This window comes from Dermacentor albipictus, chromosome 9 (genome assembly GCF_038994185.2).
Source record: "Dermacentor albipictus isolate Rhodes 1998 colony chromosome 9, USDA_Dalb.pri_finalv2, whole genome shotgun sequence".
NCBI lineage: Eukaryota > Metazoa > Arthropoda > Arachnida > Ixodida > Ixodidae > Dermacentor > Dermacentor albipictus.
The window spans coordinates 98,637,979-98,655,693 of NC_091829.1; the positions used below are offsets into that span (position 1 = coordinate 98,637,979).

Consider the following 17,715-nt stretch of genomic DNA (forward strand, 5'->3'; position numbering starts at 1 on the left):
TACTGTCCCAAGCCGATAAAATGATCGTCGCAATTTCCGGCAAAGACAACGGCGGCATCCTAGTAGACGAGACAGGGCTGCAACTTCAGCTCTGTGAACACCGTGTCCATCATGCGCTGGAACATTGCAGGTGCCGAACACAGACCGAGTGGCATGACCTTGAACTGGTAGAAGCCGTCTGGCGTGATGACTGTTTTTTCTCGATCCCTCTCGCCGACTTTCATTTGCCAGCAGCCAGTCTTGAAATCCATCGACGAGAAGTATTTTGGGTTGCAGAGTCTATCCAATGTGTCGTCTATCCGTGGGAGGGAGTATACGTCCTTCTTCGTGATCTTGTTCAGTCGACGATAATCGACGCAGAAACGAAGGGTTCCGTCCTTTTTTTCTTCCCCAAGAGCACAGGAGAGGCCCACAGGCTTTTCGACGGCAAAGCCAAAACTGGGTATAAGCGCAAAATCTTATCCTTTCCTTTCGGTTTCAAAAATAGAGATGCACATCATTTAATGTTGAATTTATTACTGAATTTGTTCGAAAAGTACGGCCACAGACATGCAAAATAATTTTCTTCCTGTGCAGCAGTGCCTCTGCACGTTCAATCGGGCTTACAGCTTGAAGATGAAAAGAAAGGCCGCTCGTGGTGTTAAGCTGCTCGAGCCGTGAGGCCTCGCAGAAGAAGATCCATGCTCGCGTCCGGTCACGCATTTTCTGAGCTCCGCACTTCTAGCGTTCTTTTCACTGCCAGCCATGCACTACCTGCCACGTCTGCGCAAGCTCGCCACCAGAAAGAAGAAGCAAAAGCCCCAGGTGAGTGCTGTTCGTGTTATCCGTTAATTCGCACTTTAGAGCAACCACAAATGTGATGGCCGCCTTTGAAGCGCGGTATAGCTTAGCTGAAATTCCCTCGTCGCGAACGATCGAAAGGTTAAGGTCCGCCGTGCACGAATGGTTCCTCACGCAGCACGGCCGGGATGAGGACACCTAGTTTTCCTGCAGAACTCAACGGATCTGAACGGATCTGGTAACAAATTTGCTTTGGCCATTGGGTATGCGTAATACTTCGCGTGGTATTTCGGCCGCGCGCGGTAACACGGGCTTTAACTTGAAAGCGATCTGCTTTGGGCGCACAGCCTAGGTGGGCGCACGGCTCGTACCTTTGCGTGCTCTGTGTTCTTACCGCTCAGTTTTGCGTTGAAGCGATAGACATCACGAAGGTCACTTCGCTCGCTGCTACTGCCGCAATTCTTCATGCCAGCGTTTTGACCGCGAGTTTCCGCGGCCATCGAGTATGAATGTTAATGTTTGCAGGTGCTCGCTGACACCGCACTAGGTAACTTAGATAGTGTAGTGTTGGCCAGCAGAAGAACGAGACAGATGTCAACCCATATCACACCAGACGCAAGACCCTTTATTCATGCGAGCACCCATATATATACCCGGGCAACAGTGGTGCCATCTCTCTATGGATTTCATAGTTATGCAACTGAGGGCACCTAGTGTCGCCCTACGACACTACATCTACCCCTTCCTTAATACAGACATATTAACAAGCCAGTCAATGTTTATATCCAAGCACATAGTCCTGCAACCTTGCCGGTGGTCTTCGGTCTCTTGTGGACCGACGAAACGCTGGCGGCTCGCCAGCAGTTTCGATGACAACGGAAGCACTGTCACCATCTTCTGAAGCAAGGCTTGCATGTACTGGACCCTGTGGCTGTGATGGATCTGAAGATATCGACGGGGATAGCTCCAACTGCCCAGAGGTTCTGGCAGGTGTCCGTGGACTTGGCAGCGAAGAGGCTTGTGCTCCATGTAGCGGCGCAGTTTGAAAGTCGTCATCCCATCGTACCGCACATTGTGGCGATGCTCCCGTTGGGACTGCAGTCAGCTGTGAGGCATTCCAAGTTCGCCCGTCTTCCAGGCAGAAGGACCAACGCCCGATGCGCTTAAGGATCTTCATTGGAGGTCCAAAGCTGGGAGTACCTTTCGGACCAGGAGTTGGTTTCTTAATGCGCACATACTTCCCAACTTGGAACTGCGGTACTCGGGCTGCTCTTCGTCGGTCAGCGTACACTTTGTTTTTGCGCTGGTGCTCTTTCACCCTCTTCCGAAGTGAGGACATCTCCAGAGCGGGGTCCGTGAAGAAGCTAGCGGTGGGATGTCCGATGATGTCCAAGGATGTCCGGATGTGCCGGCCATGCAGAAGCACTGCAGGAGAAAGGCCAGTGGTACTGTGAGGAGTAACTCTGAAGATCCCCAAGTACTCTGTAACGGTGTTCTTCACTGGTCGCTGCTCTAGCAAGGCCAACTGAATATAAGATTTGAGCACACGGTTGAACCTTTCCACCTGTCCATTTGCCTGTGGGTGATACACAGCCGAGAAGCTGTGCTTGATGCCCCTGTCTTGAAGAAAGGACTCGAATTCTCGGGATGTAAATTGTGGTCCATGATCCGAGACCAGTTCGTCGGGGTAGCCTTCCCGTGCAAATATTGACAGGAGGAAGTCCATCACTTTAGTGGAAGACACATCCCTGCAGAAAGCAACTTCTGGCCATTTGGAAAAATAATCAACAACCGATATAACGAAACGGCAGTCGGCTGGTGCACGCTCAAATGGGCCCACAATATCAATAGCTACCTTGCTCCAAGGTTTATCTGGAAGGGCCACTGGCTGTAGTGGAGTGGAATAGCTCTTAGCACTTTTGTCTGCCGACTGACAGACCGCGCAGTTTCGAATGGCAGTCTCGACTTGTTTGTCCAGACCTGGCCACCAGTACTTTTCACGAAGACGTTGCTTGGTCTTCACAATTCCCGGGTGCGATTCATGGGCAAGCTGAATAAACGTAGCAGTGAGCTTGGCTGGAACCACAATACGCTCCGAGCGCATAAGCAGACCATCTGCTATTGACAATTCCTCCCGGACCTCATAGTAAGGAGTCAGTTCAGCAGTCAAATATTTCTTCGCTGGCCATGATGTCTGAACAAAATGAACAACCTCCTGGAGTTTGCAATCCTCGGCTGTAGCAAGTCGAAGGTCATTGACATGAACTGAAGATGTGACCAGAGACACAACCTCCTCTTCAATCTGAAGGCCATCTTCTGTGTCTGGAACAGGCAGCCTGGACAAAGCGTCTGCTACCTTGTTGTATTCTCCACGTCTGTACTGAACTGTGAAATTGTAACGAAGCAAACGAGCGGTCCACCTTGTGATGCGAAGTGGTCGCTGTCCTGTGCTTTGTGTCGAAAGTAGAGATACTAGGGCTTGATGGTCCGTTACCAACGTGAATGGTCGTCCCCAGAGATAAGTGTGCCATTTTTCGCATGCCCACAGACACGCCAGGGCCTCCCGCTCTCCCGCTGAGTACTTCCGCTCCGTTTCTGTCAGAGTTCGGGATGCGAATGCAACAGTCCGAGTGTGTGGGCCATGAGCCTGTTGTAGTACTGCTCCCAGGCCATAAGCAGACGCATCTGTGGCCACAATAACAGGGAGCGTCGGATCGAACATTTGCAGTATCTTGTGCGATGATAGCAGCTTCTTTACCCTGGCAAAGCTCTTTTCGGCAGCGTCATCCCATTCAAAATGTACATCCTTACGAAGCAACCTACGCATAGGTTCTACTTCTTCAGCCGGGTGGGGAATAAACTTAGCATAGTACTCAACCAAGCCCAAAAATGAACGCAGCATGCTTGTGTCTGTGGGGGTGGCAGCGTGAACAATGGCATCAACCTTGGCTTGAAGGGGAGCTATTCCTTCCGAGCTGACGCGATGCCCAAGAAATGGTAACTCCGATGCATTAAACACGCATTTATCATTGAGCTTAAGTCCAGCTTCAGCGATTCGTTGAAGAACTTGCTCCAGATTTCTCAAATGCTCTTTTTCAGTCCTGCCAAAGATAATGATGTCGTCTAGGTAGCACAGTACCCCTTTGCAGCCTCGCAGGACCGTTGTCATGAGTTGTTGAAACGCAGCTGGGGCTGATGCCAGTCCGAAACACACCCTTTTGAAACGAAAAAGGCCTTCGTGCGTAATGAAAGCAGTGAGGTCTCTGCTATCTGGGTGAAGCAGCACCTGGTAATAGGCAGAAGCTAAATCGAGCTTTGAAAAGTGGCGTGCTCCATTCAGAGAGTGTAGAAGCTCTTCCGTATGGGGCAAGGGAAAGCTGTCGATGACAATCGCTTTGTTAGGCTCTCTTAAGTCAACGCAGAGGCGGATACTGTCGTCCTTCTTGCGGACTACAACGATAGGAGAAACCCACTCGGAAGCGTTAACCCTTTCAATGACATCATCAGAAAGAAGACGCTCAAGCTGGTCGCTAACCGGCTTGCGCAGAGAAAGTGGCAAACGTCTGAGCTTTTGCACGACTGGAGAGGCTGACGACTTTGTCTTGACCGTGTGCTGAATGCCCTTGGCAAGTCCAAGGCCTGGTGAGAACAAATGGCAAAATTTTGCCCATAGCAAAGCTGGCATACCGAACTTTGGTGGACTTAGCGGGCTGTGTTGTTCCTGTGCCGTTTTGGCTGTTCCGTCCAGCATGGCTCCTGAACCTTCTTCGGCAGCCGTGTGCAGGCAACGTAGCTGTGCACCCACAATATGTAGCTCTAGAACTTGCACAGCGTCCAGACCAAGAAGAGAAGTCCCTCCGGGTGCGACATGAATTGCTATAACGGCCGTTTTTTCCTTGTACGAGATTCCAGCTTTAAATTGTCCCAGCACAGGAATCTTGCTGCGTTGGAAGTCCAACAAAGTAAGCTTAGAGCTGGTCAATTGTATGCTGTCTTCGAACACGCTTCGGAATTCTTGTTCCCGTATAATTGACACAGCGGATCCAGTGTCGACCAAGAACTTCACAACGCGCGGTTGCGATTTGGAGTTGATTGGCGTGAGTGCCACTTCAATGTAGACACCCGTGGGCTTATCTTCGTAAACAGTGAGAATGCTGATGGCGTCTGACGTGTCCTGTTCAGAAACTACTTCGCGGACGTGAGCCGGGCGTCGTCCTCGTGTGCTGCGGCTGCTACGGCAGACTCGCATGAAGTGGCCACAGCGGCCGCATGCGAAGCAGGTCTTACCGCGAGCGGGGCACACAGACGGCTCGCAACCTGCTGTGCCGCAATTACCGCAGACACCTGAATTTCCGCTGTACGGAACAAAGGCGGTGGCCGCGTCTGAAGTTGGCGGGAGAGCATGACGAACGCGGGCTTGACTTGGGATGCGCGTGCCATTGTCGCTGAAACGCCGGTTATCTTGTCTGGCCATTCCAAAAGCGTCACGTTGGCGTGGCTGTTGTATGATGCGCTGAATGGGGTTTGCAAAGGCTTCAGACTCGAGCTGAGCTCGCTCACGAAGTAGCGCAATTTCGACGGCACGATCGAAAGTCAGTGCGTCTCCTTCCAATAACAATCGTGAACGTAACTGCGGAGATGCAACGCCAGTGATGAACTGATCGCACATGTTTTCGTTTGCTTGCTCGCCGAAATTGCAAGAGGCAGCCAGTTCTCGAAGCGCGAGGGCGAAGTCAGAGATGGACTCACCGTGTAGCTGACGGCGTTCGCGGAAGTGGTTGCGTTCCAGCCGAACGTTGCGCGTGTCGGCGAAATGTCGAGCCAGCGTCTCGCGGGCCACGTCGTATGTGCCTGGGGAACTAGTCGCTGTGGCGTCTTGCTCGGAGAGCGCGGCTGAAGCAGCTTCGTTCGGCGCAGTTGGCGATGGGAGTGCATCGAAGATGCGTTGTCCTTCCGGCCCCAAGCAGTGTAGCAAAAGAGCTCGGTGGCGGGACGCAGGCAGGTCGGCAGCTCCAGACGCGAGAAGGAAGTTCTCGAAGAGGCGTATCCAGCGGGGCCATGGAATGGCTGGAGTGCCCGGGGTAGCGAGGAATAGCGGCGGCGGCGAAAGTGCAGCGGATCCCATCCTCGTCGCCAAATTGTAGTGTTGGCCAGCAGAAGAACGAGACAGATGTCAACCCATATCACACCAGACGCAAGACCCTTTATTCATGCGAGCACCCATATATATACCCGGGCAACAGTGGTGCCATCTCTCTATGGATTTCATAGTTATGCAACTGAGGGCACCTAGTGTCGCCCTACGACACTACAGATAGCAAGGGAATGTTTACAACGGGGAGTTCTACTCCTGCACGGCTGCGTATGGCTCGGTCGCGCGAGCCCTGTCTCGAATAGGATCTACGATTCGGGCACTGCTGGCGCCAAGGCGACCGAGGGCCGATAGCGTCGTGTGCCATATAACTACCGTGTGCGCTATGGTACTAAAGCTTCCTCTTAAGAGGAAGCTCTTGCGCGGCCCCAACTCGGACACCGCCTATTCGAATACATGTAAAACGCAGAAATGCTTTTCTGAAATAACCCCCGTTCCAATATTATTGAAATTTGCGGCATTCGACAAAAAAAAAAATCTGTAGTGTCGGTCGGAAGCGGAATTTCGATTTATGGCCTCAACTTCTCACAAATATTTTTATATATTTGTGTGTTTAAAAAAACGGATGCCCGAAGTTTAAAAATTCGTCCTTCTTGATCGAAAACATATATCGCTGTTCTGTAAATAGCATCCATCATAACATTGAAAGCGGGGAAATTTTATATATTAATTTGTTTGTCGCGTACGGTCCTGTAGAGCGGTGATGCGAGCGAAAGATTGACGCCACTCCGATGTATCGACACAACCAGAATTTGGTGCGCGAGCTTAACCGTTGAATTGCGTCCTTTAGTGGCACTCGCAGCTCGACGTTGGTGTTTTTAGGTCAACTGTAGGCGAATGCAATGCTCGAACCGAGCTCAGAGGCAACTGTTTTTCAATTATTAGCTGGTTAACTGTCATGCGCCTTCTTGTGTGTGAGGTCATTAGTGACGTTATTACTTCCGCGTTCTACTTCCGTGTTTCCAGGAATTTTGCCAAAGTCATGCTCACGTGGCGGTTCTCTAAAATCTATGAATCTATGTTTTCGTGCGTGGTAATCAGTGGTTTCTGATTAACTATACTTGTTCCAGGCACTTCAGTACCTCAACTTGTAACAAAAAGTATGCTCTGATATCACATATATATACATATATTGTTACACACGAGGTGTTTTAATGCAGAACCAGATGAATCTGGTTGATAGGCGCGGTTGTTGAAGAGCGGTCTCGCGGCAGCTTGGCTCACGTCGTTCTCTTCTTTCTTTCATCTGGTTGTTTGCGCGGCAGGCGTGGTTCATGACAGCTTGTGACATTTCCCCGCTGGCAGACGAAGCCCGCCGGGCGAGTCAGTCATCTCGCGGATTGTAACGCCTCAGACGCGCGACGTGTGTCACTTCAGCCTTGGCCGAGCGTCGTCCACTGCTCGTGAGACGCGCAATGCGGTAGTTTACATCGCCGAGGCGCTCCAGAATAACGTAAGGGCCGACGTAGTGGGCGAGAAACTTCTGGCACAAGCCACGCTTCCGCAACGGCGTCCAGAGCCACACAAGGCCACCAGGATCGAAGTAAACGTGGCGGTGACGCCCGTCATAGCGTATCTTGGACCGGTCCTGCGATGCTATGGTGCGTAGCCTAGCGAGGCGTCGCGCTTCTTCTGCTCGACATAGGAGCTCATCAATTGATTCGTTGTCATGAGCGAAGTAGGGAAATATTGTGTCGAGGGTGTAGCGCGGCGGACGAGCATACAGAAGGAAAAATGGTGAGTAACCAGTGGTCTCGTGTCTCGCGGTATTGAAGGCATAGGTAATGAAAGGCAAGATACTGTCCCAATTCTTGTGTGCTGAATCGACGTACATGGACAGCATGTTGGCAAGCGTTCTGTTTGTGCGCTCGACCAGACCATTAGTTTGTGGATGGTAGGGTGTAGAATGGCGGAAGCTACATGAACACAGACGAAGGGTTTCTTCAACCACGTCCGCGGTAAACTGTCGCCCACGATCGCTGATTACTATGCGAGGAGGTCCATGTCGGAGTATAATGTTAGCCAGCAAGAAGATAGAAACTTCTGTAGCTGTGGCCGATGGCAATGCGGCGGTCTCACAATAGCGGGTAAGGTGATCTACGCAAACGATAACCCAACGATTACCCTTGGAGGATCGTGGGAAAGGGCCTAGAAGATCTATACCAACTTGCTCAAAGGGGACGCTAGAAGGGGGAACTGGTTGAAGCAGGCCATGTGGCGCTTGTGGCGGACGCTTGTAGCGCTGGCATTTAGAGCAGCTGGCGACGTACCGTTCGATATCTTTCCGCATCTTAGGCCAGTAAAAACGTTCTTGAGCCCGGTAGAGTGTCCGCGTGGAACCAAGATGACCGGAAGTTGGGTCATCGTGCATGGCGTGTAATACTTGGTGGCGAAGGTTCGTGGGGACAACTAAAAGGTAGCGTGCACCGGTGGTCGAGTAGCTCTTCTTATACAGCGCGCCACCATCCCGTAGGCGAAAGCGACTGCCCGCAGGTGACTCCTGTGCTGCCGCGAAGAGCGGTTGTAAGCTCTCGTCCTTGTGCTGCTCGGATATGACGGTACCCATATCCGGAAATTCCGGGGACACAAAAGCGATGTACTCATCAAAATTGTCCGCATCACATTCAGTTGTTTCAAGTGGCATCCGAGAGAGACAATCAGCGTCAGCATGCCGCCGACCACTTTTGTAGCAAATAACGAAATCGTATTCCTGTAGACGGAGGGCCCAGCGCGCTAGTCGTCCTGAGGGATCCCGCAGATTCACAAGCCAGCATAGCGAATGATGATCTGTTACGACAGTGAAGGGGTGCCCATAGAGATACGAACGAAACCGTTGCACGGCGAAGATGACCGCCAGACACTCTTGTTCGGTGACTGTGTAGTTGCGCTCGGAGCGGCTCAAGGACCGGCTAGCGTAAGAGATCACGTGCTCTCGGTCGCCAACACGCTGAACTAGCACAGCACCGATGCCTACGCCACTGGCATCGGTGTGAATCTCAGTTGGTGATGAAGGATCAAAGTGGCGAAGAATTGGTTGGGATGTCAACAGGAACTTGAGCTGGCGAAATGATGAGTCGCAATCTGCAGTCCATTCAAAGGGAACGCCTTTTTGGAGAAGGCGTGTAAGGGGATGAGCTATGTCAGCAAACCGGGGAATGAAGCGGCGAAAATAGGAGCACAAGCCCAAGAAACTTCTTAACTGCTTGACAGAGTTGGGTACTCTAAATGCTTCTACGGCCGCAGTCTTTTGCGGATCTGGTCGGATGCCTTCTTTAGCGACCAGATGGCCTAGCACAAGAGTTTGCCGTTCCCCAAAACGGCATTTTTTTTAATTGAGCACAAGACCCGCTTTCTCCAAGCAGTTCAAGACCAAATCCAAACGTTTGTTGTGCTCACTAAACGTTCGCCCGAAGATCACAACATCGTCTAAGTAGCACATGCAAACTTCCCATTTTAAGCCGCGTAATATCGTGTCCATGAACCTTTCGAACGTTGCGGGCGCGTTACACAACCCGAAAGGCATCACGTTAAACTCGAATAGTCCGTCGGGTGTTACAAATGCTGTCTTTTCTCTGTCGTCCTTGTGTATAGGAATTTGCCAGTAACCTGACCGTAAATCGATTGAGGAGAAGTAAGATGCCGCAAAGAGACAGTCGATGGCGTCGTCAATTCGGGGGAGCGGATATACATCTTTCTTAGTAACGGCGTTTAGGCGACGGTAATCAACACAGAACCGCCACGTACCGTCTTTCTTCTTCACCAATATTACGGGGGCTGCCCAAGGACTAGATGATTCTCGAATGACGCCTTTGCATAGCATTTCTTGGACCTGATCACTGATTATCTTCCGTTCTGATGGGGATACACGATAGGGTTTTTGTCGGATTGGCTGGGCGGCTCCTGTGTTGATGCGGTGACGAGTTCTGGACGCAGGAATTGATGGCGGTCCATTGTGCTGCGCAAAGTCGAATACCGAGTTATGTTTCGTAAGCAGGGCCATCAAAACTTGACGCTCATTATCGCTGAGTGACTTATCAATCATGGAAAGTATCTTCGAGCTCCCGGAGCTCGAGACACTGGTTGCTCCTTCATCGGGGAGTTCCGCAAGTACTGCCACCGATACGGGAGAGTCTGTCGGAAACGTGGCAATCTTTAGGCCTTGAGGTAGCACTGCCGCTTCAGTGGAACAGTTTAGCGCCCACAGCCCCGCGCATCCATTGGTCACTGAGACCACGCAGTGCGGAACTAATACGTTTTTCTTGAGGCAGTTCCGATGTACAGGTTCCACTGCAGCATCGAACGAGATAGGAGTCGGAGATGAACAGGCGACGGCAACACGCATCGCGGATAAGGCGGGCACAACTGTATCTTCAGACACGCACAGCACACTCTCCGGGCAAGCTTCACCTTCAAAGAGCACAGGTGAAACACTGGTGTCGGCACTGAGTTCTCCCGTCCGGCAATCAACATTCGCACCACACAACTGCAAAAAGTCAATCCCCAGAATCACGTCATGCGAGGAGCGAGGAAGAACAGTAAACTCTGCATTAAAAACTTTCCCACCCAAAGACACATCCACGTTACACACACCAACCGGGTATAATGCTTCACCACTGACTCCACGGAAACTTGTGCACTGGTCCCAACGAAACATAACCTTGCGTCCCAGAAGGCCTTTAAACCCCACACTCATGACCGAGACAGTTGCTCCCGTGTCGACTAAAGCCATTGTGGAGACCCCATTAATCAGTACATGAACCTTATTCTTTAGCATGAAAATAGTTGGAGGCAGTTGAGTCGGCAGCACACATTTTCCAGCGACCTCACCTCCATCGGCCGCGCTGGCTAGTTTCCCGGCGGGGGCGACACGAAACGGCGCCGAGGCGATGGTGACGTGAATCGCGGCCGAGGGGATGGTGATCGGGAGGCTCGGAAGGCTGGTGGTGGCGTCAGAGTACGGTCGGAGGCAGGGGAGCGGTAGCGGTTCCGGGTTCTTTCTGCTCCAAAGTAGGTCTCCTGGGCGGTGCATCGGTCCTCTCGAAAGTGGTTTCCTGAAGAGGAGTCTCCTGGCCACTGAGTGCGCAGTGTACGACCGCTAGACCGCGTAGTCGGCGCTGACGATCCGTAGTTTGATGCTCGGCGTCGGCTACAGTACCTAGCTATATGGCCAGGCATGCCGCGGCAGTAACACACTGGCGAAGGGCGAACTTCAGAATGCGGATTGAAGTAATCTGCCGAAGACATCGGTTGAGGGTAACGAGGCTCTTCCCCTTGAAAGTCGTAGGTAGCGGCGAGTCTTCGTGGACGAAAGTTGCGTGGGCGTGGATCAAAACGTTGAGGGGGCGAATCATTGCGTGGTGGTTCGGTCGTAATGTAATGCGGTTCGTCTCTGGAGCCGATAAGATCCGCGACGTTCACCGAGTGGTTCCAAGTAGCCGAAGGGGGTTCCCGAAAAGTGTCTCGGAAAACGGAGGAGCTGCAACGAGGCGCCGCATAACGTGCCTGTTCGTCATGTCGCTGGAGCTCCTCGCGGACTATCTGGCGGATGGCGGACGAAAGGTCTGGGAGCAGAGGACTCGTGTCAACACTTGCTACAGTCGTTACATTGGCCAGCCGTCCAAACTTTGGTGTAATTCGGCGAGTCTTCAGCGCCTCGAACGTACGGCAGTGCCGTATCAGTTCTGATACAGTGTGCAAGTTCTCTTTACCAATGAGGAAGTTGTACACGTCTTCCGCTATTCCTTTTACCACGTGCCCCACTTTATCTTCCTCTGTCATTTGAGGGTTGAAGGTGCGGCACAGCTTCAAAATTTCTTCGATGTAGGTAGTGCAAGTCTCGCCGGGTACCTGAGCTCTCTGGGCTAATGTGAGTTCCGCACGTTTCCTCTTTGCGTCCGAGTCACCGAAACACTTTTTGATTTCCTCAACGAAGCGTGTCCAAGTAGTTAGCATGTCCGCGTGGTTGTCGTACCATACCAACGCCGTGCCGGCCAAGAAGAAAACAACGTTCCTAAGCTGACTGGCAGCGTTCCAGTTATTGTATTGGCTTACCCTTTCGTAATGGGTTAGCCACTCATCCACATCTTCCTCTGCCTTCGCCGAGAACGTGCGTGGCTCTCGGTAGTGCTGGATAGGGACTGGGCTCGCCGAGGCACTGCTGGTGAGGGTATTTTGCTCTGTGGCCATGACTGAGCGCGACGGCGAAAGTCCGGCGAGGCGACGGCTTCGGCGTAGCTCTTGTGCTGGTGGCTCCGTTGTAGGTCGTGGGAGTTACCCCGCACAGCTCCACCAAATGTTACACACGAGGTGTTTTAATGCAGAACCAGATGAATCTGATGATGATGATGATGTCCTGGATGAGTTTGGCGCTTACCCACTCGCGGGGATTGGCCAAGAATCTGGTTGATAGGCGCGGTTGTTGAAGAGCGGTCTCGCGGCAGCTTGGCTCACGTCGTTCTCTTCTTTCTTTCATCTGGTTGTTTGCGCGGCAGGCGTGGTTCATGACAGCTTGTGACAATATATATGTATACAATGAAATCCATGAATTTTGTGCTGTACCATTTTCACAATTTTTTTTCTAATTTATGCTGAATTTCGTCCTCGGCCGTTTGAGTGATTTCTATTTATTTTCGATTATTCCAGACGCTTCAGTAACTCAACTTGTATTCTGATATCATATCTATAATGAAACCCATGAATATTGTACTGTGGTATTTTTTATCTATTCTTTTCTGATTTATTTTGAATTTTCTTCTCGGTCGTCTCGGGAGGTGAACCAGAAGTGCTGCGCAAGAAACATGAATGTCACTCGATGCTCGTGCCACTAAAAAGCTCCGTGTTTATTAGATAGCCACGTTTTACTCCTGTTTCTTAGTGATGTCACAGGGCCGTCCACACCACTGCTTGGCCAGAACAGAGATAACCGAAAACACTACAATGACGCGAATGTCTTAAACGTCTACGGAGGTTTTACAACATTGTTGCTCACACATTAGTGGTGCATTTGAGAACCATTTGTAATGCACGAAATTTGTAGGTTTTAGAGTTGCTATTAGATGTGATTTACAGAATTGCTATATTGTTTTTCATTGATTTACAGAGCTGTGAACTTGATAGATTCGTTATCGGAAAGTTTGCAATTGTTGACAATTATTATAAATTCAGCGGTATAAATAAAAAGTCTTCTTCTAGCAGTCCCTAGATATAAATCTTTTTCCTCTAAATGCGACAAACCTAATCAAATATGGTGCAGTGGTTGCAGAGAAAAACGATTTCTCCTATCCCGTATATTTAGATAAAGCCTCCAATCTAAAGTTTACCCTTAAGCTGTAACACAATTTTAAGGATAAAGTAAAATCCTGCAATCGGAATGAAAGGATGGATTTTGTCAGGTCGTTGAAGGACGTGTAACACTTGGCTAAGCATTGATGATAATAAAAAATCGAACGTCTATGTTGGAAAGCGAGTCTTTCGCGAAAGGGCTGCGATGTGAGTTGCCTTCGTTCTCATACCATCCAATGTGTAATCTCAATGCTTATGTTTATGCATAGCCAATTTCGAAACCTTTATTAACGTCATGCCATGATAATGCTTATGCAATACACCGTTCATAAGCTATGCCGAAATGGAAACACCAGTTCAATCAAATGCGCATTGAGACATCAACGCAGTGGGGTTACAAAGCGAAGGCGATGTTTGATGTATGTCGAGGATAAAAGTGTGAAAAGAGGGATTTGTCCACAGATGTACGCCGCGAAATACAGTGGTATGGTGGAGAATTATTTGATAGTTTCATTACTGCAGCTGTGGCCTTATGGACACTGGCGCCCATACTTTCCCGCGCACGAGCTCTCGCGCACACGTTCATTCGCGCACACGTGGTCTCGGTCACGTGAAACGTGACGTAACACACACCCCAAAAGTCCTAAAGAGTCACTTGGCTTTGGCCCCAAAAAGTCTGCTCCCGAATGTGACCCAGGTATTACTGCGATGGCCTTAAGAGGCCCGTGTAGCATAAAATCCGGCGCCGGCGTCCAGCGTCTGCCGTCTTGTTAGCGATAGATCATTCCGAACCATGCATGACTATGCGTGGTCCTTGTCTCGGGTTCTTTCCGACGACGCAGCTGGCCAGGTGGTCCCAGACGTTGGACTTCCACACGGAGAGGACCAGATCCTCGACCGCATCGTGTGCGGCGCCTTCGCGACCGATCGACCACGGACTCGGGCCCCCGCCGATACGCGAGCGTGTGGCCGCCGCGGTTCACGTGCCCGAGGGAGTGCGCCACTGGGCCGAGAACTTCCCGTGGCGCCGTGCGTTGCACGCGGCCATCGCCTCAGCGGTCATCGTGGGCGTGTGCGCGGCGGCGCTGATCGTGGCATGGAAGGTGGTGGTCCATCTGCGACGAGGACTGCATGTTATACACCAAGGTTCGTGCGCAATATAGGCGCCTTCGCGGCAAGACGCGCGACTTAGGGTTTTAGGCTGTAGCTGGTTCCACATTTCAGAGAACCGCCAAGTGCACGGGAGACTCTGGAGGTGGCAAGCGCTTGTGTAGCCGTCAGACTCGTGCGTGTCTCGCGAGCTGTTTTCACCGTAGTACGGGTCACTACGTTGCAATAACTCGGTGGCAGTGGCACGAACTGAGGATGAGGACGAGGTCACCCGGTCGCGGCAGTATATTTCTATAAGAGCTGGAGTGTAACGAGGTTGACGTAGGCCGATCCTTGGTGCGCGCGTTATAGAATCTTTCTAGTGGTCACAGTTTATCCGAAACTAGTCAGGTATATATATGGTGTAAGGCATTGCCACTGCGTTGCACTGAGAGGTCACGAGCCACATGAGAAATATTTGTTAGATGCTGACAGCGGCGAGGCACCCTCAAGGAAGTGTTCTACTTCCTTGGCTGCGCCAGTTTCTTAAAGTGTGTAGTAATAGCGGAAATTAAGCAAAAGGAAGTGTTCTGAGATGGTTTTCTGGAGAGGCGAGCTAGCAGCAGAGGCAATTTCCCATTGCCTCGACCGGCGGCCGTAACCGACGCTTCTTGCGACAGATTACGTGATCTTCACGTTAGTGTTCTTGCCTAACTTTTTCTCCTCTGTGTCCTACGCTCTTAGTTAAGGTCTTTGTAGTTAATACATAGTTGTCACAGCATTCACTACCTTGGTAGTGTAATTGGTAAGGGTAGAAGCAGTAGCGTCACAGACTAAAGAAAGTAGTCACTGTTGATAATGAAGCTCAGCTACCAATTCTAAATGCAGTTAGCCCCGGAGGATATAAAGTTTATACCCATTACTGATATATCGAATCCACTCACGACTTTAGCAACGGAACCTCAGCGTTAGGGTGATGTCACTGATTTCAAATAGATTTTCTCAAGTTGGGCCACTTTGATGCAGCAAATGTCCTCGAAACGTGCTTAGTTCGCTCCATAGCTCTTTTACAATAAAAATGCAGTTAATCTTCACTGATAGCGAATAATTATGCACGAGGAGACGCTGTATAAATGCATGACGTCACAGCTAGCTGTTGCGGAACTTGGTTGATCGAGCTTCCTCTCTCGGTGTGAGGTGATGTTTCGGAAATCTGCGAAGGTGATTTATTATTACAGCTACCGTGACACTTCCCTTTAGTGTCCCTCCTTTTTCGTTAGTTTGAAACTAACAAAACAAACAAAAGTAAATAAATGAACAAAACCAAACCCACCATCAGTGTACTACAAACAATGTAGTTTCTCTACAGTTCCTTAAAAATTAGCGTGATCCCCACATCCTTCGCGGTGGCGGGGTCTTCATGGAGCTCAGTAAAGTATTGTTGCTGCCGCATGACAGAGCCATTAACACTGTTTGGCAACGACGTCGTCTTCGCATAGGCAGTGTCTAAAGCTAGTGTACGCTTCTTCAGAATGGTTAGTGATATACGTAAGTAATTATTGTTGTACCGGGAAATAGCCACTTTAATCATCGTAGTGAAGTAGTTGGTGCCCACGTGTATTACCTACGGCCAACTACGTTTCCAATTAGTATTCCAGTGCAGCCAGTCTTCTGATGCGATGCCTTGGCACTGAACGCAGAGTATCAAAGCGATTGATTGCGACAGCGAATATGCAAATGCTTCAGGCGCAATCACGCCTTAGACACTGCCGCCGCCATGGCCACGCAGCCCCACTGACGGTGCTTGCGCGGCTCGCTCGCGGAGGTTTAGAGTCTACAAACAGGCGGCATGCGTTTGGCTGCAAAAACGAAGAAGCAAGCGAAGTGGGCGCTCTGTCACCGCTACGCTCAGCCGTCTCGGTGGCGAATTAAGGGCAGGGGTCTGCCTTACGCTCCAGGCAACTGTCAACTGGCAACGCACAGTCGATAGGCAAACTAGCGTTTGTGCTCAGCTGCTGGGAGTATCAGCACTAAGCTAACAATGTACCCCAGTGAGACGGGCAAATTAGTGTCACTTCGACTGAGTGCACTTCGCCGTTACTCTCCTTCGCACGCTGTCAGACGGAAAGCTTTAGTGACAATTGCTGTGGAGTGGTCTTGCCATGGAGTGTGCTCGAGGAGCTAGCTTCCTTCGCTGCATTGAAGTGTGTAGCCTGTATAGCAATGCGTGAAGGATAAGGCCCAAACAATGAAACGTTCCTTTCTTTCGAGCGCTTCCTAACCTTGCGTGAGGCCTCCTTACAGCGAAGGACCGGTGGAAGAAGCAAGCATACTCTGAAAGCTCCCTTCACCCGTCCTCACGTAAGGAGCGGTTGCCGCCATGCCTGGGTTCGAGATTATCTCTTAAAAGCTTTAGGCGAACACCAGAACACCACTATTCAATAAAAAAGGTTGTATCGTCGCACAATCTTTAAGTTGATGAGCTAATATAGAGAAGTGTGGACGCTTTTTTCTAGTTTTGTTTACTAAACCTAAAGAAGTAGCGCATTACAGTGCAAAACTTGATGTGCTCCAGCAACGCCAGCACGCCGGCGTCGTGCAACGCCTAGCAACGCCTAGCAATGCTTTCATGCCGCACGCATGACTGAAACGAACGTGCCTGGCAAGACGTACCGTGCTCGCGCTTCTCCGCAGGTGGGCGACAGTGCGCATGCGCAAGCGAATGCCACGTGGTTAAGCAGTGAGGTGAAGCGCTCGTTCAGGGCCAGGAGCGGCGTAAGGACGCATGAAGGTAGCTTTGGAGCTACCTTATGCTGAGGAAGCACCAAGGAAGCCTTCACCGAGGGCCCCTCAGTAAGGAAGCTTTCAGAGTGACATAAGGTGGCCTCACCGCAATGAAGGCTTCCTTACTGAGGAAAGGAGGGTTTCATTGTTTGGCCCTAATAAATCAATGCTCACAGCAGAGTCACTGCAAATTCTAGGACCACTTTTATCACGCGAAGGTGTATATTATCACGCCTTCACCCCTCCCCCCCCCACCTAAAGCATTTGTCGTGTCCGTGGGCATAAATAAGCCCTTTCTTGGCTCGATCCCTGAGGTAGGGGCATCGTAGGCTAAAATTGAAGTGAAAAGTGTGAAAACTCATTCCGATAACACCTACAGTGCATGCCACATGTTTCGACAAAGACGAGCATTACACGCATCTTGTGTCAACGTGACGGATCATAAGCCAGTCGCTAACAATGGGAGGCACAGAATGATTGATAAGCACATCCGCTTGTAACGGATGACGTGACGTCAATACCCATATCAAATATAAACTAAAGTGCAGGTTTGTTACAGCGCAGTGTGTAACGGAGGACGTGACGTCACTACATTACATGTATGTAAACAGAGCCCGGCTAGTAAGGAA

General features: G+C 50.7%; 1 protein-coding gene across 3 annotated transcripts in view; it reads left to right on the top strand.

The window, feature by feature from the left end:
- Positions 1-644: 644 nt before the first annotated feature.
- LOC139049551 (neprilysin-1-like) overlaps positions 645-17,715 on the top strand; it is a 60,523-nt gene continuing 43,452 nt past the window's right edge. For 2 of the 3 annotated variants that reach the window (XM_070525092.1, XM_070525094.1), the window contains exons 1-2: positions 645-804; positions 14,056-14,359. In XM_070525092.1, the coding sequence (XP_070381193.1) occupies positions 14,345-14,359 (15 nt within the window). In that variant the 5' untranslated portion in view covers positions 645-804; positions 14,056-14,344. Of the gene's footprint in view, positions 805-7,470; positions 7,670-14,055; positions 14,360-17,715 lie in introns of those variants that run through there. The other variant, XM_070525093.1, reaches the window with a different exon arrangement.